The following is a 22,043-nucleotide window of genomic DNA, read 5'->3' as shown; positions in this document are numbered from 1 at the left end:
AGTATGTCGCCTTACTCGCCTCGAAATCAGGGAAAATGCAACAAGTTGGACTCCATGCTTGACTCCTGCTTATTTCGAAATGTGGAAACGAAAAATCTGACGTTGTGTCCAGAGACATCACCTTATATCAAGGGACCAGTGGAGATATATATTGATAGTACGTTGTTAACATATAAATGGGCATTTTTAGTTTTATTCTTGGAATAAATTTTGGAATAAATAAATTGGAATAAATAAATTAGTTTTCGAGCATCCATGGATGCTCGAAAACTACAATGAATAGATTTGCGATTATGTTGACTGCTGGTCGGAAGCTTTAAATGTGTATTTAAGCACTTGCATGAACACGATTTTTGAAGCTTCTGTATGGATAATCCTGTATTTTGCAGAGGAGTTAAGTCATTTGGATGAAAATGCAAACCACAGCATGCCAGCTCTTCCAAACTGGCCGCCTACTATGGAGGAGTTAGCTGTCCAACACAGTTATCTAACTGTCGGTGGCACGTATACAGGTCCCGAAGATTGCCGATGTAGAGCTACTGTGGCCGTAGTGGTGCCGTTCAGAGACAGAGAATTGCACTTAAGGTATGTTTTAGTGGCGCTAGGCTTTAAATAGTTGGCTTTTGACATATTCCAATATTTTTCAGGTACTTTCTCTATTACGTTCATCGAATTATGCAAAGGCAGCAACTGTGTTACACCGTGATTGTGGTAGAACAAGATGATGACGAAATTTTTAACAGAGGTGAGAACAGCAAGTTTAAATACACGGAATCAGATGGAGCCTAACTCAAACCTACCTCCAACAATATGTCAAATAAATGTAATTATCAAACTAATGTGCTTACTTTAGAAACAATTCTTTTACCATGTAGTAAGGAATCGCTGCTGTAAAGTGAAGGAATAGGCCTTGCTAATTTCCACAGTACATTTTTGCTTTCAAAATATGCATTTTTTTCACTAATCTTACGCCAACATGTGTAATGCACGAGGTCCTGCATTTTACATTACCAAGTATATTTTTTATACCGTTGTTTTTCCTTCATTTTCGCTAATCTTATGCCAGCATGTGTAATTCAGGAGGTATAAAAAAGTGTTGTTTTGTTTATTCCACTGTTGTCTTATTAGGGCAAATGGTGAACACAGGATTTAAGTACGCCAATCAGCTAAGGAAATTTGATTGTTTCGTGCTTCACGACGTTGATCTAATCGCGGAAGACGATCGCGTACCTTACACTTGTAGAAGTAAGTACTTTTATTTCAGTTGCAAAAACACGAGATTTTTATCTAAAAAAATTCTGCCGATTATGATGTGATGTAAAGGAAGTATATTACACGGGGTCCCAAAGTTTTCGCCAAACTTGATCCACATAAAATCTTATGTAACATAGAAATCTGTGCGAATATTAACGCTATACGATTTCGTGTGGTATTTCAACTCAAATACATCACCCAAAAAAACAGGTGGTGGGTCTGTTCACACCTAACCATTAAAAATCGCACAGTTTAGCAAAAACTGTGTGACTCCGGTGTATTATAGTATTTTCCAATGTAAAAGGGTGTGAATTGTGTCACTATACTGCCTTTATATGATCAGACTTTTACATAATTCAACTATACCAACTGATCCCCTGGAGTTGATTGGTCATATCGAAATTAACTGTGGGCCGTCTCCTGACATAAGTTTCACGTTGTCAAACGTCAGTGATTCTCAAACTGTTTATGTTAGCTCTTATGACATTTAAGTCGACATCAAAAACACAACCAGTTCTCAACTTTAAAAATTTTCTTTTTTATAGAGGAGGTTATTCACCTGGGGGCTTACCTGGACAAAAACAAATACAAAATATTCCCCGGGTTGACTGTTGGCGCCGCATTGTCTTTTACATCGGAACAATATCAAACAGTGAATGGATTTTCCAACGAATTTGTTGTGAGTACACTGGACCAAGACCTTCTCATGCGACCCAGAATATTTACTACATTATAGTTGGGGCGACCCCAGGCACATTTGACCGACTGGACCAAATCGGGTCTCGCGCTTTTAGGGGGTAGGAGAGGGTACCTCGAATACCCAAAAGATCAAACCTATAACTATGATGGTTCAACTTAAAAAATATATAGGCACCGCATTTCCTAGCTAGGACCAAGGTTCGTTCACAAACATTAAGAAACGTCTATAACGAAGTGGCGCTGGGGAAAATTTCATCCAACAAAACGTAGCTGTTTGCTACCAATACTTGCTGTCGTGAATTGTCTGTATTAAAATTCGACACTGAGAAACTATTCCACTTTTGTTGTTCAGGGTTGGGGCGGAGATGATGACGACATGCAGAAGAGAATATATTCAGCGAATCTGAAAATTTGGCGAGGAAACCAGACTTACGTGAGGTATGCTGTTTTTTGTGGGTGTCTGTACCATTGTCTTAAAGCAAAATAACAAATTTTTAATATGCCAATATTGCACTACAAACCTCAGCGATTTTATAAACAGGGACAATATTGTCCAGTTATGCTTTGACTATCATGCGGTCTATATAGTATTAGCATAAGCGTAAGACAGCATATCAAAGTAACACCTGCACGCAAACGAATCATTGCTGAAACTTGCAAATACCGATGGTCTAACTGGAATAAACCTTATGTTTTTTAATTTCGCTGTCGTTGTTCATCAACCTTAACCCGAATAAATTAAATAATTCCAACATTTTTATCAAACAACTCATATTTAACAGGTTCAGAATGCTAAAGCATAAACGTGATGAAGGAAATCCAGTCAATCCTTTACGTTTCCAACGAATTACAAGGGCACGTATGCGCATGCAACAAGATGGCCTGAATTCACTTAAAACCACCTTGGTTGACGTCACTAAGCACATTACGCACACAAGACTCAAAGTAAAATCTTTCAAAACGCCTTTTATCGAAGAAGCCGAAAAGAGTCTCCGCCAGAAAAATCAAGGACGAATCTGAATCAAAGCAGCAAACTATGTGGCGCGGACGATTAGCTGATCGGATCAAGTTCCAGAGCATGTTTTTTTCGCCTAAATTCAGTGCATTAAATTGGAAAATATCAGCAGCCTTTTTCAATGAAAGAATTTTATGCGTTTGTGTTCCAGATGTATTCACAATACATGTGAAAACAAGTTTTCAAAATTATCATTAAGTTGGAGGTATAAGGGAGATGTGCCGAAGCGCGTATGCTGGATAGGTTATTTTTTATGAAAACGTAACAAACCTGACAATTTTTAGCAACACGAAATTTTTGTTTATAATTAGACTTGAACTAGTGCCGGCAGTGGGCGCCAGCAAGCTATAACTGCTTGTACTCATACCAACGTACTTGAACCTATATATATGAAATTTATGTATGTCGAGTTAGCTTCACAAACGTTACAAGCTGAGCTAAGCATACGCTACAGTATTGTTACACAGTTTTGCTTTGATGATATTCACGCCTACAAATCCAGTGATGCTGATCCGTTACACAGATACACATGTTTCAATTTCTCTGTGTGCTTTATCAAAGCTGAGTGCTTCACAAATAATGAAACGTTCCGCACGAATTCAATCATGTGATTTAAGGTTCTTTCGCTGAAATATGTATGTGTTTTGTTATAGCGACAGGTGAGGAGAATGGGACTTTTGACATTTGTATTTTAGGAAAAAGCAAGGAATATCCGACGAATTAAAGTTTTTTTTCGCATAGTTGGCAAAACTGCGATTATTGCTGACACGTGCGTTTAAGTTTTGACCTAAAGTGAAAAGTTTACCTTCGCAGACTTGCCGTAAATTTTGATTAAAAAGCACGCAGGCAGGACTGAAAATTGTTTTTAATAATCAAAACTTTTCATTTACATACCAGACTAGATATAAAATATAGGAACGCAAAATATAAGAAGTAGAATGTGAGATACGCATGTAACACTATAGAGCAGAGGTTTATAAATGCTGCTTCACAGATAATGTTTCTGGGGCGGGCATTGCAAGCATACATGGAGGATTTACGTATTTTACTTCTAAATAACAAACTTCGCAGCTTGATAGCTGTTTCACTGAAGAAAAAAAGCAGCGGATTTGTCGCAAAAACTGTTAACACTACAAATATCCCCTTTTCTGGCCCGTCGTTATAGCAGTGTGATAGGGATGCGTGCGTGGCGGGTTCATGAATGCTGGTAACCACTGGCATGCGTTATCAAGTTGAGTAAATTCCCGGAGCGGAAACACACAGGCGGAAACACTGAACAGTTTTATGGCTTTTGAATGGTGCGATGTTCATGCCAATACCAATAAGTGTGTTTGCCCGCGCCCATGCGAACAATACAGGATTGATTTCACCTTTTTCAGGATGTTCGCATCGGTCGGTCGAAAACTAGCGAACCGTTAATGTGTGACTGACGCTGGAGTAGTCCAGCCGGGTTGAGTTACTGGATCGTGACAAAGCATTGGAGAGATTGCTTTACTATCGGAAGCAGTGAGCGAAGGGCGGAAAAGCCACGGTATCAACTGAAACTGGAGAGCACGTAGGCAAGCCTTTAATAGGTTTATATTTGGCAGGAAGATAGCGATAAATTGCTGGTCCTTTAAATTACAAGAAACATCAATTTTTGTCAATTCTACCTGATAATAGTTTGTTTATCAGACTCTCCTGTTATCTTTTTGGTTGACAAAGGTTTGGTATCCTTTTTTAGCTGACCTAATTGAATATAGTTTGAACCAGATCAAACAATGATCGCTTTCTCAAGGAACGTGGGCGACAAGAAAGGAAAGTTTATATTATGGATACCGTGGTGTTTTTTTCAGTACCAGTAGCAGCACGAGTCGCCAGCTCATATTTCGTGATCAACTTAGTTAAGGATTCTTTGACAGCAATTCAATTATGAACGAATCCCTAAGTTTAAACTATTGTAAACAAGTGACCAAATTACCCAGCTCAGCATCCTGTTTTTTTATTTTGTCTGACAATTTGAACAAGCACCAAAATACAATCAATAGTGGTTGCTGGTGATAAACAATGTAACTTTAACTTGACCTAGTAAACAAGTCTGATTTTCTTTTACAACCGACACCCCGCTGTTAGTCATCTGTTGAAGTTGAGCAAATGCACATTGGAGGCCTTGGAAATTGGCTGTAAGAAGTGGAAGTTTGTGCTAAATTTGTTGGTTTTGAAAGGTCTAGAGAGTAAAAATATGTGAAATGTTAGCGAGTGTTGGGAAAATCGTTTTCGGTCTTTTCACAGTTTTAGTTGCGCTTAAATCGTTTCGACCGAATGGTACAAACTCAAAGTGGCGAAGGTAACTGCTAGTTTTCACTGGGCTCCTGTCCGTTTTCAAAAACTAGCATAGCTGTTGTAATAACACTGGCATTTTTGCGCAGCCGTCGCTGTGGCAACCATAAAACTCTATACAGAAGAAGTTGAGCGTATTCGCTTAACCAAACACCTTGTGCCTCATCGCCATTAAATGTGTCATCAAGTGTCGTTTGCCCATTGCCCTTGTCGGGTCCTTGTTTTTGCGATCGTCAATTATTCAGAGGTGTTTTTAGCAATGGTCGCAGTTGTAGCTGACACAGTATAGCATTGAAATTCTGCTCACCTGTCTTTAGCGATTGATGTGTCTTTTGTGTTATTCCTCATAGAGGAAAAGTGGAGTATTTTCTGCATTTAACTACGTGTGTTGCAAGTATATTGTATATTTGTGTCTTGTTCTCTGTATTAGTTCGGAAACGCAAGGAAAACATATGCAGTAAGTAAGCGAAATTTCAACGAAAGCGAAACAATCTGTTAAATTTAAACGCTATATTGCCTTACTGCATTTGTTTGATATAGAATAACGTTTTCGCTGCTATATTATTTATGTTTTATGTGTGATAATCACAGCTTTTTTAACCAGGCTTTTCAAATGTCTATCAAAATTTTAGTCGAGAACTTTAAAAGATAATGCGAATTAACATCAAAAAACTGTGGCTTATTGGCCTGTGTGCCGTTGGTCTTTTGACCATAATGCATATATTTTCCTATACCATCAACCGGGAATCGGTAGTCCACAGAAGTCAAGAGAACGAATGCATCAGGAGCATCGTGGAAAGTCTACCCCGGCGTTTAGCCCACGAACCGGGCGATTGTTACAAACTCGAATCCACGATAACTGACTGCTTGACTCAAAACCGGCAAGACTCGGGAAAGAAATTGTCAACAGTTGAAACGAAGAACTTGACTCTGTGCCCACTCACATCGCCAATGCTACAGGGACCGATCAACATACACATTAACAGTAAGTTAGCGTTCGCCGGACCGTAAAATCTGGCTAGAGAAGGCTTTCGTCTGAGTTTATGCTTGGCTGCACCTTAGGTTTATGCCAGATTAAACCATATCCAAAAATACAATACGTTACTTCAACCACTAAAACTTTCCTTGTGTTTTTAGTCACAATATTTAGAGTTAGTCAAAACGCATTGTGTTGCAAGGTGCTTATGCCGATGCAGACGCAGCATTATACCTTTGTTGATTGGTTTTCGATTATGTATGACTATATGATATTACGGTTATGTTTTTTAGGGGAATAGTGTAACATTACATTAATTGTTTTTAGGGGAATTCGATTACATAGTTCAAGTGACAAACAAGAGTCGACCTCTTCAAAATTGGCCGCCCACTATGGAGGAGATAGCTGTCCAATACAAGTATCTGGAAATTGGTGGCTCGTATGCTGGCCCTAGCGACTGCGTGTGTCGAACAACTGTAGCTGTAGTGGTTCCTGTAAGGGACAGAGAAATGCATTTAAGGTTTGTTCTTAATTTCTAGGTTTAAGGCCGATTATTAACCTTGAGTGAATGCTTTTGTCATCTATGTTTTTTCGTGTTTTCTCAGGTACTTTCTGTTTTACATTCACCAGCTATTACAAAGACAACAGTTGTGTTACGTCATAATAGTGGCAGAACAGGTTGACAAAGAAACATTCAACAAAGGTACGTATTGTTGTGGGTTGCTGTGTGTACATTACTAGGAATCGCACGTGTCGGTTGCTGTACGTACAGACTTTAGTACGCAAAACGCAATCTATGGCTATTTTTAGCCATTTCCATTTGTTTGACTTTGAGCAAGACCGAGTGTTTTGTCCGAGATAAGTTTCCTGAGCACTGTGCAATTACAGGGACTCTTCATTTAATTTTCTATTATGTCATCCTACAGGGCAGTTAATGAATTCGGCGTTTGTGTATGCCAACCAGTTGATGAATTTCGATTGTTTCATCTTTCACGACGTTGACATCATAGCTGAAGACGACCGCATATCGTACACATGCAAAAGTGGGTATACTGTTGTTTGGTGGTTTCCCGTGAGAGGTTTGGTCGGCATTTTCTAAAACGTTGGCATCATTTTCTAGAACCGACTATATGCTATAAATCCTATTTTTGCCACCTACAAATCCAACTCATTGTAAGGTCTGAAGTTTTAGTGCTCTAAATTGCAATTTAAATCTACCACCACAATTCTTAACCTTTGGTTATTGTCTTTAAAGTCAGTATTCCGAATGTGTTTGTAGATGACCGCGTTGTCCATCTTGCTCCGTACATCGACAAATATGGATACAAAATGAAATATGGATTGACTGTTGGAGCCGCGTTGGCCTTCACCTATAAACAGTTTCGAGCAGTAAATGGTTATTCCAACGAATTTGTTGTAAGTATAAACTATTCGGGTATATACTACTGAAGAGACAAATGGTTCACGACCGTTTTGGGCGCGAGAAAAACTTCACAATACTAAAAGCCTGCGCGCTAACTGTTAGTGCTCAGCACACGCTATCACTTGTGAGTGATAACACATTGTATTTCATAAAAAGAATACTCATAGGGCCTCGTGCTTGTAAAAAAGGCATGAGCTTTTCGGAAAACCCTATACAATCATGGTCTTGGGCACGTAGGTATGAACAGTGACTTTTTAATGGCAACGTTAAGACAGTTAAATTAACGTTGTGAGGAAAAGCTTCGACAAATATATAAATACCAAAATCCAGGTTACTTTTATAAGAATATGGAAAAGATAAAAATACACAATCTCATGATGAGGCACAACACCCAAAAACCTTTAATGTTTGCTATTCAGGGCTGGGGAGGCGAGGATGACGATATGGCTGAACGAATAAAGCAAGTTGAACTGAAAGTTTGGCGGGAAAACCAAACTTTCGTGAAGTGAGATTTATTTCTATTCATTATTAAAATTAACGTATTAGCCCGATGACTCGAAGTATAATCAGATGATGATTTATTGCAATGGGTAAAACAGTTGTTGAAATGACACAGATTCCCGGTGGCAAAAAACTTCTTCAAACCATATATTCACAGGCTTTGCGATTTTTATTGAAGTGGCATTTACCACTAGAATTATTCGCAGTTACCTGATGGTTACAAAATTTAGATGGTTACAAAATTGACGCCTTAACTGGGTCCCCATTGAAACACTTTTTGAATAATCACCACACCCGTCGGTCATGGGGCACTTAACTTAAATCATTTTTTACCGCTTGAGTTGACCACAAAGAATTCCGCAATATGAGTGTGGTGATTTATAGGATAAAATTGATTTGTTGACCTTCAGGGCTGGCGACAGCACTCATCTCAGATACAGGCTGTATTTTTCACTACCCTGTTGACAAATATAAGCAGAATTTTTAGAAAATATATTACTTTTTTTTTAATAATCACTGGAAACTTTTATAGATCAATCTGTATAACTGTATTTCAATTTTTGTGATAGATAGTTTAAAGCAGTAAAAGAAGGTCCTACCTGAAAATTTTCAACTGGTCCCAATGGTCACATTTATATGTTTAACTAATTCTCCATCCTGAATCAAACACATAAAATATCTCACTCAGATTTAAAATGATAAAACACCAGCGAGACAAGGGGAATCCCGTGAATCCACTGCGCGCTGATCGGACTTCATTAGCTCGCGTGCGCATGCAAAAAGACGGTCTGACGTCACTCAACACCACGTCAGTTAACGTCATCAAGTACATCACGCACACAAGGCTGCAACTAAAGACTTTTCAGCCGCGTTATGTCGAAGAAGCAAAGAAGCGTCATGAGAAGGTCCAAGGCCTTTATCAACAAAGCAGCAATTTTCTGGAATCCTTTGATTTTTCTGCTCTTGCAGCGAAAATGTCGGAGCTGTACAATTTAAGACTGAAGGACAGGGAGGCGACGAAAGGTGTCAAAACTACGTAGCAAACATTATTTTCATGCGGATAATTTCGCGCGATACACCATGCAATATGTTTTTGTATACTTGTAGCAAAATGCGTACAAACCGTTGCACTTTTCAACTATTAAATTGTTGGTCTTTTGCTTCTTCCAGCAAACTGCTAATTTCTTTTAATTGTTTAGCAAATGTATTACAAAATTACTTTTTTACAATATCGCTCTTAGATCGTTTGGATTGCTATAAGCGGCTAGACTGCCAATGCCACGATCTGTCTGTTGTACCTTAAACCCCATATAAAGCCAAGTTCTGTTCATGTCTGCCACCTTGTACATTACGTTTACGTTTCCAAAAAATGCCATTTCGTTCGTATCTTTTGCTTGTGTTAAATGAAAACACATCGTGTTTCTTTTCTTGCTTTCGTTTTTGAGCTATAAACCCATACGTTACGTGATTAATTTATAATACACCATTTTTAACAAGTGTAAAGAGATTTGCTAAAATACAGCCCACAGGTAGATTAACTTAACTTTACAAAACTTTACCATCTTGGTTTTCCGGAGATAATCCAACATGAATTATCTTATAATGCACTGCACTGTATTAGCTTTCCGGCGGTTTTCAGTGTAGTTCATTAGCGTGCTCCATTATAACTGACGCGAAAATGATACCTTGTTCACGTGTCTTAATAACAAATGTAGCGACAAGGGCGTCCTTCTAATCCATTACAAAATACCTATATTCTCGACGTGAATGCACCCGTGGAGAACACAAATCCGCTTATAAATCCGTTACTGTTAAACCGTGGTTCTCAAACTGTGCATCGCGTTGTTGTGAGTTCACAGGGGCATCGCGTAACAATTTTTCAACAAAAAAAATTTTCGAATTTTGTTGGAAGAAAAGGAAATACATATTGAAAACCTCGCAGCGTATAATTAGAAGTATAGCGAGTGAATAATGATAGTCAAATTTTTATCAGGCATGGAAAGAAATTTGTACCAGGAGTATGATAGTCAGTCGGTATTTTCCGCGAATCAAACAAATAAATCGGCATACTTTGGTGGTATGTATTATACATAATATTAAGGTGGGTTGGAGGTGGCGAGTAATGGTCCCTAAAGCATAAAAGGGTATGTATTAGTCCTTAATTCAGGGACATAATTTCTAATCAACAGACAATCAACAGAATTTCGTATTTGTGCACCTCATTGAGTGAACGCTGGTAGATAACGAATAAAAGGGCTTGGAGATACAAGTTGTTTCAACGTTGTATATAAATTTACGAAGTTTACACTTTTAATCCAGGAATTCAAAAAGAATATCTAAAAAAAATTGGTCGTGATCAAAAACATGAACTTGCGACCCAAGATTATCATTGTTTGTTCCTCTGTTATCTTTATGTTTCTATTGTACGGTCATTTTCGCACCAGTAATTCACTACCTGTAAAAAGGATCTACCTAACAACAAAGTCTGACCTCAGTGATGTTCGCGATATCGTTGAAGATCGGCAAAGAGGCGAAAACCAGGTTGATTTATCTTTTGCAATATTCAGCCTACGATAACTCAGGGTTTAACGTTAAATGAAATGATTTTGAAAGGGATAAAGTCTGTAACTAAGTTCTATTTTATTGTTAAACTTGTTTAATTACTGCATCAACGACCAATGATAATGCAAAATTGTAAAAAAAACTGTCATGTCTTGAGTATTCAAAAAATAAATAATTTTTTTTTGCGTGTTGTAATCGATTCAACTGACCATTTCAACAACTCAATTTTGTGCCGTGCCAGCAGCCACTTTACGAATCAGAAGAAGAGTTTATGGCTAGAATGTCGCTTCGCATGAAAAGGAGAAGAGAATTGTTGAAAAAAGAATGTAAAAATCTTGGTAAATATCAGTTGTTAAAAACAACCTCCAACACGAATCAAACCTACATGCGCTCGGGTGTCATCTAGTGGCTATCTGCGGTGGTACAACGATCCGAAAAAACCGCACTTCAATATTACGTAGCCTGTCATACACGGTTGAAACATATTGTTCCAAATGGAGTAAGTGCTGCCGTTGATCTGTCTCACACCAGTGTTTTCTCAGACATGTTGGAAATTCCTTACCGCAAACAACTTTTGATGGAAATGGAAGGATACAACTGGTTGCATTGCCGAATTCCTAAAGCTGGTTCAACAAGCATGGACGCACTGATGATAAAATTGTTAGACAAAATACAAAAGGTAGGACTTTTTTTGTTCATATTTAGAAGCTTGTTAGGGATTAAAGTTTAACACTTCAGATGATATTTTATCGCAAATGTATTCACCAATGCCTGTAGGACTAATTCCAAAACAATACAGCAACTTGGTTTGTTCCACAGTAAGCTGTGGAATAAGTAAACACAAGAAAATATCTCTTCGTTATCCAATGTATACACATTGTCTTAATATACACATCGAAATACATGTTACGTTATTGGTTATAACATTGTCATGTGTTTCTGCTGCAGTTGGTCGGTAGCCCTCATGTGGTGGAGAGTAGAGTTGAAAAGTACTTTGTAAATGTTACAAATACAACAAGATTTGTGTCTTCAATATTGGTTCGCGATCCATACGAGAGGTTGGTGTCTTCCTACAACAGAAAAATTCATGGAACAAGTAAGTAAAAGGTGTTGCACAAACCAATAAAACAGATTTGCCAATGTGGTAAATATAGCTGAATTATGCTGTGTTGGACGCCATTGCTATTACTTGAAAAATAGTTTCTTACTTTTAGACAGGGCGGCGTCAATACGTAGTACATGGTCTTCTCCAGCACTAGTGCCTCCCAATGTCACCTTCAACCAGTTCGTTGAACACGTGATTTATCCGGATCGCAAACAAACCAACATGTTTGAGCGACATTGGTCCACTTATGCATACTTGTGTCAACCGTGTCAGGTCCAGTATGACATTATTTGCCAACTGGAAACAATTGAAGAAGACTCAAGGTATGTTTTAAATAAAAGTTTTGCATGAAATCGACCCATACTACTTTACTCTTGGTGTCATAAATCGGTGTAGATATTTTACACTTAATAATGAGTCCAATTATTACCGAGAAAATCCTATGTATATTTTACAGGTACCTTTTGAACATTATAGGAGCTCCCAGAAACATATCTTTCCCAAGGTTAAATGGGAAAAGGCAAACATCAACAAGTCGAGAAGACATACTCAATCCCTATTTTTCAAACGTATCACGCGAAAATTTGAACTCATTACTCAAAATGTTTCAACCCGATTTTAGATTGTTTAACTACAGTCTTCCAATTGGTGCTGAAAGGCTTTTAAAGGATGATTTTTAGTTTCAAAAAGTGTACATTGCTACTTTTACCTATGATTTCGTTTCAAATAAAGGTTTCTCTCATTCGATTTACGATAATAATAACAAAGCGCAACACGAATGGGGATTTTTTTGCTTCGTGGAGAGATTCTGGACCAGACTTCAGACTCGGAGTTCCTTAATTTTTCTGGTTATAAAGCTTGTAAAGAATCCAATGCCGAATGGATCTACTTGGAGGGCTTGGCATTATTTGTAGCGTTTTGGGCTTGCTTGCTGTTTTTATTTCCCTTATCACAACAAGTTGGTTCACCTTCTCTTTGAATGGATCCCCCACGCACTACTTTGGGCTGTACCAATCTTGTACCGTTTACGGCTGTGCTATAGACTGGTGTAAGTTTCAAAAATCTTTCTGTACATAATATGATAGAAGGATGTGTTACTTGCATTAGACTAATACTAGCCTGTAATTGCTTAAACACCTTTTACAAAAGTCCCAATATTAGATTAATTGTGTAAAAAATATATGATGAACATATAGCCTAGTCCCAGTCTGCAGAATATTGCAGTTCCTGACGAGATGTCGGGGGTGCAAGACTAAATCTTTTTGAGTGAGCGTGTGTACGACCCCTAAACCCGCGTGCAATGAAAACTATAAAACGTCTTTCTGTTAATTGTTGAATGTTTAGACATTTGCAAGTCAAAAAATTTTCGTGTGCAGTAAAAAAAAATTGCCGTGCGAACTTGCACAGGCAGTGGCCATACTCTGCAGACTGGTAGCCTACCGAAGAGCCAGATTGGAAAGTTTGTTTTATGTGCGGAGGAAATTTTTTTATGCGATCGCTAATTCTGCGGACGATTGCAATGTTTTTTTCGTATGTTAATGCATTAGCTAATTAATGTTGCGCAGGTTATCGATAAATTTTGGCAAAAGTGAATCAATCCTTTGCGCACGACATTTTTTCCAATCTGGCTGAAAAACAACATTTCTGCATTTGGAATTTAAATGCATATTTATGTTTCACCATAAGTTATGTTAGTTTTCTACATTAAAATTTTACATTTTTTGAAAATGTATTGCTCAGAATGCACACAAAATCAAATAAAATTAGAGCTATTCATTAACTACCATTGTAGTAATGGTCCTAAAATATAGTTCAACAATTTTTGTGTTTTGGGGTATAATTGGGGATCACACCCAGAAAGTGGGCCTATGTCCACATTACAAAAGTTATAAAACAAAACAGGTTAATATACTGCTATTTTTTGAAACTAAGTGCCAGAAGAGCGATTTCGAATAAAACAGGTTAAGAAGATATACTGCAACTAGAACTGCATTATTTAAGTTTATTTACCAGAAAAAAAAGTTTTTTTTAGCATGATTATGATGACAAATTTTTACACCTGTTAATAAAAAAGTGTAATGGAAAATTTATGAAGTAAAAGTATAAACCAATTGGAGTGTTAAGGAGTTTGATTGACGTTGTGTGTAGTTGAACGATCAGCTTATGCCCAAGGAGTTTTATTTTCAATGGTTGGTGCATCAGTGATCCTGCTTGCTGGGGTTGTACTTTGCCTTGTAGCCCATATAAAGTCAAGGGATCTTATTCTTCTCATTGCTGCACCATTTTCTACAGTAGGAGGTGGGTAAATTTAAAATCGATTTGGTTTGTAACTTTTTTGTAGATAACATCTCTAATAGCACTTAAAAAATTTATACAGAACTCCAGTATTATTTATGTGTAATCTTAACATGTCATATACTGTGGTTAGCGGTTTGCCAGGACTCCCTCGGGATTGTTTGTACTGCAAAAAGGGCTGCTGTGGAGAAGCCTGTGTTGTTGTATCAGTCTTGAACATCACATTTATCTTATATAATTGACGGGACATTTTTGAATCATAAAGTTGTTCAGGGGTTGTATAAAAGGTTTAAGAAAACTCAGGATCAAATAAATAAAATCCCATTTTCAGTCATATACAATTGTGTCAATTAGGTGCTTGTTTATTCATAAAGGCTGCACAAAAAATACATTAAATTAGTTTTTGATTAATATACAGTGGTGAAGTATATCTGTAACAATATGTGACAAACCTACGTTATACATATTTTGGTATGTGGTGATTATTTTGCGCCTACTCATATGCAGCATTGTCATCATAATTATATTTCTAAATATGTATGCTATGCACATAAGCAACAATAGAAATGACCAAATGTTAGGTTGTAAATCAGATTTTAGCGAAATATTTTCCTTTGCAAAATGTTAAACAACAAATTGTAAAACAGTACTGGACATTTATTTTTTAAGGTTGTGTGGTGCTTTCTGCCACAGCAGTGTACACTGTTCAAGCTCTAGAAGCACTTGAGGAAAGTAACCTTTTGGGATATCCTGCTTTCTTCTATGGATATGCACTAGCATGGACTGCATGCGGTCTTTCCTTTCTAGCTGCAATTTTTATGTTTATAAAAGGATGTAGAGGTGAGAACAGTTATCTTAGCATTAAGCATATATGTGTTATATAAATTTTGTTGTGTTTTGCAGCGACAAAAACAATGGTTACACATTTGTAAAATGCATTCATATGGAAACAACACTCACTGCTTTTACCTTTCGTGATTTTTGTATTTTTACTGCCTCAAATTATAATATGTGTCAGTATATGCAGGAAAATACTGCTGTATAAGTTGCTTCATTTTTTGTTTTCTGTATAAATATAAGGCACTTGGTTATAATTGCAGGGGTAATTAGTGAGATATTGAAAACAATATGTTGAACCTAGATATGTATTTAAGCCATGTACATTGTTGCCACAATATCAAATCACTTTTATGAGATTGTATTGCATGTTTTTCTGTGTTTCCTGCTTTCTTCCAGTCATTTTCTTTGATACTTTTGTATTTCTTCAATCTAAAAAATGTTGCAAAAACGTTTTTGTTGACAAATTTGTCTGTATAATGTCCGTTAATTAAATCTCTCCAAAAACAGCTTATAACAGATTACTAATATATTTAATAGCGCGACAAAGTAAACAAACAAAGAACAGATATTAAATTTTTAGGCTTCTTCCACCACAACAGGATCTTTCACACTTGGTTTGTTTGGGTTGTTGTCAATTAGCCAATCAGCAAGCCATGTCTGTTGTACAAAAGAAAGTATTTTACCTTCACAAATTAAAGATGAACACAAATACACTTTTTTGATAATTATACAACTTTCAATTTAAGTGTAATTTCAAATATGTTACTACTTTTTTGAAAAGTTTTTTGATTTTTTTTTTCTAAAAACGACCAAAATTTTTGTTTCAAGGCTTTATTAAACTTTTGCTACTTGGGACTACATATTATGACCACTTACGACAGGATCTCCTGGTTTCTTTTTGCAAAGCTCTGTGAGTCCTTTCAGGAGTGTGGGGTTCACTTCACCAGAAAGGTAGTCCTTGCAGTCTTGACCAGCTGCAATAGGCTCAATCACATCTACAATTTAGAAGTACTAACACTTAGTACAACCAAAAGACCTCTTATTAGCAGTTGGTATACATAGTGGAAGACAAATGTTCTGTTTAAAAATTACTTTAAAACTGTAAAGTCCCTGTCCTGGAAATTACTATTACTGTATGTGAGTAGGATATATGCAGAGGTGGCATTCAAGGTGCTTGTGCTAACCCCTTCTAAAAAGTTTTTTTTTATTAAATATGGCAGCCCTGCTTTTATTTGTTCCACATTTTTCTGTCAAATTTTCAAAGGCTTTCTGTTTTAATGACTTCTGGTATGGCCAGAGTTAATTTGGAATAAAATGGGATCTGAGTCAAAAATTTTTGTCAACAGATGTTTAAAATTGAAAACTCCAAAATGTTGAACAAAACACTTACTGTTATGGAACATAAAGCGAATTTCCCTCTCAGAAGACAAATAACTGTCACTGCCATGAATCGCATTGCGAGTTTGATCTTTTCCGTATGTATCTCTTAAACATCCAGGATGAGTTTCTCGTGCCTTCAAGTTTACAAAAAAAGTTGCATATCTCAGCACCTCAAATATTTGTCACTAAGTTGATGACAAAGATAATTACTATTCTAAATAGCCAAAATGGGCATTTGTATTACTAATAGTATTTGCATACTAATAATTATATTAGCTGTAGCACATAATATATTTTTTATATTTTAACCATCATTAAGAAGAAAACATTTGACTTGAAAAACTAAGACACCTTGAAAGGGTTAGTGGGTCCAATCAGCTCTCGCCATGATGCAATAGCTTTGTCTTTCGCAAGCACATATACCATAATTGGTGAACTGCTCATGTAAGCCACCAAACTAGGGAAAAACATCTTTCCATAATGTTCCACATAGAAGTCACTTGCTTGTTCTGGAGATAGATGAACTTTTCGTTTCTGTAACAAAAAAACAGATTTGAAGCACTTGCATTGTTTATTATATCAATGTAGTGATGATTGTTTTGTGATTGTACTTACAAATGCAATTGTTAAATAAACCAACAGTAATAAGTGAAGTATATTCTTTTAAACCTTAATAAAATTACAATTTTATGAAACACAATTATTTTGAAACATGAGATTCATTTATCTATTGCAGTGGGTCTTAATCAGGGCTACCTGCATCCAGGGATTAAGATCTTTTTAGCAGTTGGAGAAAAGCTAAATGTTTAGGTTTGGTTTGTATTAGCCTACATCTACTGGTTTCGTGGTTTGTAAAACCCCTAACAAAGAAAGAAGGTGTTTATCCACAGATGATTGTAATTGTTGAACAAACAAGTTCTTTTTTATTTTCGGACCTACCTGCAAAATCGTAAAGCCGTTTCTCAAAATAATATCCTCGATTTCTGCGGCTTTGTTCATGGCATCAGGTTTGATTATGGCCAATGTTCGTTCAACGTATATTTGCGGGGGCTTCATTTTCACCTCCATAGCTTCTTTATTGTCTTCGTCCGAAAAAGATGAACTGCCACCGCTAATACTGCACACAAATATTGAAAATGTCAAATCAAAACTTCTTAAGATTTTCGTTGCGACTATCTTTGCCGTTGCTACGAGACGAAATATCCTCTTCGAAACAAAAAAAATATTCAAATCTACTATTTTCTTTTCTAGCAAAATATTATCTGACATTGTTAAATTGTGGCGGACTTATCAATGTTTGTCAAAATATTTATATTCATTGTAATTGTGAAGGAATATCATAAAATAAAAATGTCAATGTTAAAGCCCTACTGACTCGGATTACTACACAAGCAAGCGACGGTATAGAAATCGTAGCTCTTAATTAAAAACATGTATTTTAATTTTTTTAATCACAGACGATTATCACTAGCATGCTAGATTGGATTTTAAATTATCAGAAATTTACTGAAATCGTATATTATTTAATGCCAAAATAGTTCTATTGACAATGGGCAAAATATTACTTTAGTATTTCAGTTATGATAGAATCAAACGTACATGTTTACTTCAATACATTTAGTCACACCAAACGTACCTGCTCAGTCCGCTTGGTGGTCTTTCTGCATCCTGTGTATCGTGAGCGATAATTTCATCATCATCGCCGTCGTTAAACATTTTCTTTGTGAAAATTGTTTGCTTTACTAGAAAGTCTGCTAAATAAACGCAAACGTAGCTTGCAATAATAGCAACGATTCCAATTACATACCCACAAATACAAACGCCATTACAGTCGCAACATCACCTGTCTACAGTAAATGTTTGCTGACCGACACGTGTATAAGCCTAATGTCCCTCTACCACACTCGCTCTTATGATAATGTAGTTTTGTTCGCCATATTTTTCATATTTCTTTTGAAAAATACCAACTGCCAGCTAATTAGACTAATCACCGTGTTAGCTCTGTGCTGTGTGGATAGTGTATCGAATGGTTGTCATGACGCAGTAACTGGATCTAGTATCAGATATCTCCACAAGTGAACACTTCAAAGCCGATTACCCAAGACAATAGCGATCGAATTTCTGCAACTTATTACATTAAGCCAATGGTAAAAGTCAGTTAAAACGCTTGGGATAATTACACCATTTTATGTTCCAAAAGCAAGCATTTTCTTGTAATAATCTATAGGCCTACTGATTCTATTTTGCTCAATCCATTTAAAATAGCATTCATTTAGGACTTGAGTTAAGTGAGTAAATTCACGCCCGGAATTCTAACCCAGATTACATTGTTTTTCGAAATTATTTGGCAACGGCAATATATCACTTAAAGTAGACCACAATATCGTCGTTGATTCGAGTATTTTTTTGTTTATATCACACCACAATATACGGAATTAAGAAAACAATTGTTCTGTTATTTATGATCGCGCATATGCGATAATTACGGATATATCCGCCTCTAAACTGAATCAATCGATCGTTTGTGTGACAAAAAGTTGTACAAAGTTACGAATAAGCCCGTTTTTCACTTTTAATGCTTTAAAAATAAACCATGTCGATGTTTTATATATTCCGCTGGGGGGCGTTCTAAAACACATCTCACTCCCAAAATCGCGGCTCTGTCTTTTTTGGACGCTGGAGGTATAGTGGTATGTAATGTGTTCTTTTCCCAATTTATCTGTAAAAATCATTTAATAAGGCACAGAAAACCATGTTTTAACAATATAATTACGTACACAACACAACTAATAGTTCATAGGCAGTATTTGGTGTAAAATATTTGTCAAGAGGTCGCAAGAAGCGATTGTGTAAAGCCCTGATATGCAAAATTACAAGGTAAACATTTTATACTGGTTGAAATGATGTCTAAAGCGAGGAATCTCTCCTATATTCAAATGAGGAGATATTAAAGCACTCTGATCAATCAATACAAACTTATTTGTACAAAGCAAAACAATTTATAGCCTAAAAATAGCAAAATTGTGCTCAGTACAATATGTTTAATTTTCAGAAGTCACCACCATGGTGCGTATGAATGTTCTTGCCGATGCCTTGAAAAGCATTTGTAACGCTGAGAAGCGAGGAAAACGCCAGGTTCTCATTCGACCATGCTCTAAAGTCATCGTCAAGTTCTTGACTGTGATGATGAAGCACGGTATTTATTAAGCAATAGTTTTTGTATATTGCTACCAGAACCTTTACGTGTATGTATAAATGCAAGCCAGTAAGAACATCATCTGCACAATTAACACAAGTAAAACGGAAAAATACTAACTTTTCGATCTGTTTTGGCAGCTTTACAGTCTTACATTTGAATTGTATCGTTTTTTCTAGTTGCATTTTGAAAATTGTAAAGTGTAGTTTTAAGTAGAATAGCACTTCCTTAAATTTACAAAACTTTGTGTATATGTTAAAATTGTATTGGCTTTTATCATTTTTGTATATGCTATAAAAGTGATTTATGGAAAATAATACCTTTACTTTATGATGTCTATGCTGTTTGAAATGATGTCTATGCGTGGAATCTCTCTGATATAAAAGTGAGAGGAAAATATTGCTTTCTGATCAAACAGCAAATTTGCTTTGTTGTCCAATTTACTGTATGTGGTCACCCTAACACTCACTCAATTATGATTTCCAGGTTACATAAACGAATTTGAAATTGTTGACGACCACCGAGCTGGCAAGATTGTCGTTGAGCTGAATGGTCGACTTAACAAATGTGGAGTTATTTCCCCGCGCTTTGACGTTAATATCAGAGACATGGAAAGATGGACGACTAACTTGTTGCCTTCAAGACAGTTTGGGTATGTCTGTGTTTTACAAGAGGGTCCCTGCCATCATGCCTCAAGGCATTTGTTATTGATAGTGTAGAAAACTAAAGTTGGCCATAATTGATGGAGGAGGATGCATGGTTATTGCACACTGCTCTGTGCTATTTGGTTATGTTGTATATGTATAATAGCTGCCATACCTTTTAAAGCTGTCCCATAATAATACTATTTGCATTGAACATATCTTATATAAAAAAGGTTTGGCAACCACTGTCCTATATATATATATACATAAAGAAGCAAGAAATGGTCCTTGAAGAATGGTGGTTTGCAAAAAGTTTTTTTTAGAAATGTATTTAATGAAATGATACAAGCTGTGGTTGTGGGCCTGTTGGGACACTAACATTAACTGATATTTACATTAAATGGGGGCATTTGTAATAATTTGTTTTCTGATTTGCTGAAGTGTTATTTTTCATGGTAATAATTTAAACAGTATTGTTTAATATGTGTATAATGTTACTAATGCGTGTATGCATATTGTTTTTAAAAGCATTAGCATTTGCGTTTTTTTAGGCAAATTTTTTCAATGATTGGCAAGGTTGCAAGTGTTGTTTTTACATACTTATATATAGTTTTGTTGGAGTCTATTTTTGTGGAACTAATTTGGATATTCAAATTTATGCAGGATGAAAGTAAATTCTATTTTATTCAGAATGTTATACAAGTTATGTGTTGTTCTGTTGTGCAATGTTTGGTTCGAAAAACTCATTTATAATGCTGCATTATATAATAATAGTTGATTATGCGTAGAACACACTTACAGGTGCCTAATATGAGCTAAGATCAGGGTTGCCATACTATGCCTTTTTTTGAAAAATGTCCTTATTTTCAAAATAGTTTCACAAAGGTGATCATCCTGTGAAAAAATCATATCAATAGTCCTAAAATCTGCTTTCTATGACAGTAGTATATCACAATTTGTATCATAATTGCTTATTTTGTTGTCCAAGGCTGTTGGCAACCCTTGCCATAATATACGTCAATAAACCCAAGTAAAATCAAGGTTAACTAATGTATGATTGTTTTGCAGATACATAGTCCTCACCACTAGTAACGGCATCATGGACCACGAGGAGGCGAGGAGAAAGCACACAGGAGGAAAAATCCTGGGATTCTTTTTTTGATGGCAAAATAAAACTATAGCAAAGCTGCTACAGTAACTTCCTGACTTTTCAAAATTTGCAGACAATTGAGTTGGGATCAGTAGAAAGTGGGGCCTACCAGGCAGATACATGAAATAGTACTGAACGTTAGGTTTGAAACTGCTTGAAAATTTTTCATTTTTAAAACTATTTAATTCCACGACTGTCAATTGACACGAAAACAGTGTGCTAGTCTATCTTATGAAGATTCAAAGTAAGGAATTGCAGCGCAGTCCGCAAACCAAATTGGTGGCTAGTTTTTGTCTGTCGCTAGTGGGCGCCATGGAGTGGTGCAGGTACATTATTTAGATTCATTCAAGTGGCTGCGAATTGATGCTGTCCTTTCACCTTGTTAATCTTAAGACGGAACAGGTCTCTAGACTTATCGGTTTTACGCGCAAAACAAGTCGGTTTTACGCACCTTTTCTATGATTACACTCAAGCTGTCGTTTTTGGATGAGATAATATGCGAGTAAAACATTTATTAATTTGTCGAGAAATTATTTCTAGGTTGCAACCATTGCATTGACTGGTAAAACGCACGTTAGCCTAACAACAATTTTACATTCCTGCATTCGTGATTTCGAAACTTACCGTTAAAAATACTAAAATACTAAAATATGAAACACTTCCAAAAGGCCCCGCCCCCACGCA

General features: G+C 36.4%; 6 protein-coding genes across 6 annotated transcripts; 5 read left to right on the top strand and 1 right to left on the bottom strand.

Moving 5' to 3' along the window:
• Positions 1–3: 3 nt before the first annotated feature.
• Positions 4–2,973, top strand: LOC145909404 (beta-1,4-N-acetylgalactosaminyltransferase bre-4-like). Its single transcript, XM_082996795.1, has 7 exons — positions 4–157; positions 390–585; positions 648–745; positions 1,129–1,245; positions 1,800–1,933; positions 2,306–2,391; positions 2,736–2,973. Exons 1-7 carry the CDS (start codon positions 4–6, stop codon positions 2,971–2,973), a joined length of 1,023 nt encoding a protein of 340 aa, XP_082852921.1.
• A 1,498-nt stretch (positions 2,974–4,471) lies between these two features.
• Positions 4,472–9,684, top strand: LOC145908307 (beta-1,4-N-acetylgalactosaminyltransferase bre-4-like). Its single transcript, XM_082995558.1, has 7 exons — positions 4,472–6,272; positions 6,591–6,783; positions 6,869–6,966; positions 7,190–7,306; positions 7,543–7,679; positions 8,106–8,191; positions 8,876–9,684. Exons 1-7 carry the CDS (start codon positions 5,939–5,941, stop codon positions 9,225–9,227), a joined length of 1,317 nt encoding a protein of 438 aa, XP_082851684.1. The 5' UTR covers positions 4,472–5,938; the 3' UTR covers positions 9,228–9,684.
• Positions 9,685–10,551: 867 nt separating this feature from the next.
• LOC145909403 (carbohydrate sulfotransferase 11-like) lies at positions 10,552–12,534 on the top strand. The gene is made up of 6 exons (XM_082996794.1): positions 10,552–10,728; positions 10,991–11,087; positions 11,292–11,428; positions 11,698–11,845; positions 11,964–12,177; positions 12,312–12,534. Exons 1-6 carry the CDS (start codon positions 10,552–10,554, stop codon positions 12,532–12,534), a joined length of 996 nt encoding a protein of 331 aa, XP_082852920.1.
• Positions 12,535–12,658: 124 nt separating this feature from the next.
• Positions 12,659–15,487, top strand: LOC145908325 (uncharacterized). The gene is made up of 4 exons (XM_082995581.1): positions 12,659–12,902; positions 14,003–14,152; positions 14,819–14,989; positions 15,053–15,487. Exons 1-4 carry the CDS (start codon positions 12,734–12,736, stop codon positions 15,079–15,081), a joined length of 519 nt encoding a protein of 172 aa, XP_082851707.1. The 5' UTR covers positions 12,659–12,733; the 3' UTR covers positions 15,082–15,487.
• Positions 15,488–15,497: 10 nt separating this feature from the next.
• On the bottom strand, positions 15,498–18,119 carry LOC145908324 (nucleoside diphosphate kinase 5-like). The gene is made up of 6 exons (XM_082995580.1): positions 18,006–18,119; positions 17,309–17,486; positions 16,721–16,903; positions 16,380–16,503; positions 15,866–15,984; positions 15,498–15,646 (listed from the first exon to the last, which is right to left on the bottom strand). The coding sequence occupies exons 1-6, from the start codon at positions 18,083–18,085 to the stop codon at positions 15,566–15,568; spliced, it is 765 nt and encodes a 254-aa protein (XP_082851706.1). The 5' UTR covers positions 18,086–18,119; the 3' UTR covers positions 15,498–15,565.
• Positions 18,120–19,028: 909 nt separating this feature from the next.
• Positions 19,029–21,410, top strand: LOC145908182 (small ribosomal subunit protein uS8). The gene is made up of 4 exons (XM_082995393.1): positions 19,029–19,059; positions 19,422–19,565; positions 20,052–20,217; positions 21,278–21,410. The coding sequence occupies exons 2-4, from the start codon at positions 19,433–19,435 to the stop codon at positions 21,369–21,371; spliced, it is 393 nt and encodes a 130-aa protein (XP_082851519.1). The 5' UTR covers positions 19,029–19,059; positions 19,422–19,432; the 3' UTR covers positions 21,372–21,410.
• The last annotated feature ends 633 nt before the right edge of the window (positions 21,411–22,043 follow it).

This window comes from Ascidia mentula, chromosome 7 (genome assembly GCF_947561715.1).
Source record: "Ascidia mentula chromosome 7, kaAscMent1.1, whole genome shotgun sequence".
Lineage (NCBI taxonomy): Eukaryota > Metazoa > Chordata > Ascidiacea > Phlebobranchia > Ascidiidae > Ascidia > Ascidia mentula.
This window is presented reverse-complemented; position numbering and strand designations above follow the sequence as displayed.

What these genes read in the sequence shown, in the direction of transcription:
- LOC145908307 (XM_082995558.1), top strand. Translation starts at nt 5,939, where the DNA reads ATGCGAATTAACATCAAAAAACTGTGGCTTATTGGCCTGTGTGCCGTT. An exon ending in CATATCGTACACATGCAAAA is followed by an intron (nt 7,307 to 7,542) that starts GTGGGTATACTG and finishes ATGTGTTTGTAG; the next exon opens with ATGACCGCGTTGTCCATCTT. An exon ending in GAAAACCAAACTTTCGTGAA is followed by an intron (nt 8,192 to 8,875) that starts GTGAGATTTATT and finishes TATCTCACTCAG; the next exon opens with ATTTAAAATGATAAAACACC.
- LOC145908324 (XM_082995580.1), bottom strand. Translation starts at nt 18,085, where the DNA reads ATGTTTAACGACGGCGATGATGATGAAATTATCGCTCACGATACACAG. An exon ending in CCACCAAGCGGACTGAGCAG is followed by an intron (nt 17,487 to 18,005) that starts GTACGTTTGGTG and finishes ATTTGTGTGCAG; the next exon opens with TATTAGCGGTGGCAGTTCAT. An exon ending in GACCCACTAACCCTTTCAAG is followed by an intron (nt 16,504 to 16,720) that starts GTGTCTTAGTTT and finishes GTAAACTTGAAG; the next exon opens with GCACGAGAAACTCATCCTGG.
- LOC145909403 (XM_082996794.1), top strand. Translation starts at nt 10,552, where the DNA reads ATGAACTTGCGACCCAAGATTATCATTGTTTGTTCCTCTGTTATCTTT. An exon ending in CAGAAAAATTCATGGAACAA is followed by an intron (nt 11,846 to 11,963) that starts GTAAGTAAAAGG and finishes TCTTACTTTTAG; the next exon opens with ACAGGGCGGCGTCAATACGT. An exon ending in ACAATTGAAGAAGACTCAAG is followed by an intron (nt 12,178 to 12,311) that starts GTATGTTTTAAA and finishes TATATTTTACAG; the next exon opens with GTACCTTTTGAACATTATAG.
- LOC145908325 (XM_082995581.1), top strand. Translation starts at nt 12,734, where the DNA reads ATGGATCTACTTGGAGGGCTTGGCATTATTTGTAGCGTTTTGGGCTTG. An exon ending in CGGCTGTGCTATAGACTGGT is followed by an intron (nt 12,903 to 14,002) that starts GTAAGTTTCAAA and finishes CGTTGTGTGTAG; the next exon opens with TTGAACGATCAGCTTATGCC. An exon ending in ACCATTTTCTACAGTAGGAG is followed by an intron (nt 14,153 to 14,818) that starts GTGGGTAAATTT and finishes TTATTTTTTAAG; the next exon opens with GTTGTGTGGTGCTTTCTGCC.
- LOC145909404 (XM_082996795.1), top strand. Translation starts at nt 4, where the DNA reads ATGTCGCCTTACTCGCCTCGAAATCAGGGAAAATGCAACAAGTTGGAC. An exon ending in AGTGGAGATATATATTGATA is followed by an intron (nt 158 to 389) that starts GTACGTTGTTAA and finishes TGTATTTTGCAG; the next exon opens with AGGAGTTAAGTCATTTGGAT. An exon ending in GATTTTCCAACGAATTTGTT is followed by an intron (nt 1,934 to 2,305) that starts GTGAGTACACTG and finishes TTTGTTGTTCAG; the next exon opens with GGTTGGGGCGGAGATGATGA.
- LOC145908182 (XM_082995393.1), top strand. Translation starts at nt 19,433, where the DNA reads ATGGTGCGTATGAATGTTCTTGCCGATGCCTTGAAAAGCATTTGTAAC. An exon ending in GACTGTGATGATGAAGCACG is followed by an intron (nt 19,566 to 20,051) that starts GTATTTATTAAG and finishes TATGATTTCCAG; the next exon opens with GTTACATAAACGAATTTGAA. An exon ending in TTGCCTTCAAGACAGTTTGG is followed by an intron (nt 20,218 to 21,277) that starts GTATGTCTGTGT and finishes ATTGTTTTGCAG; the next exon opens with ATACATAGTCCTCACCACTA.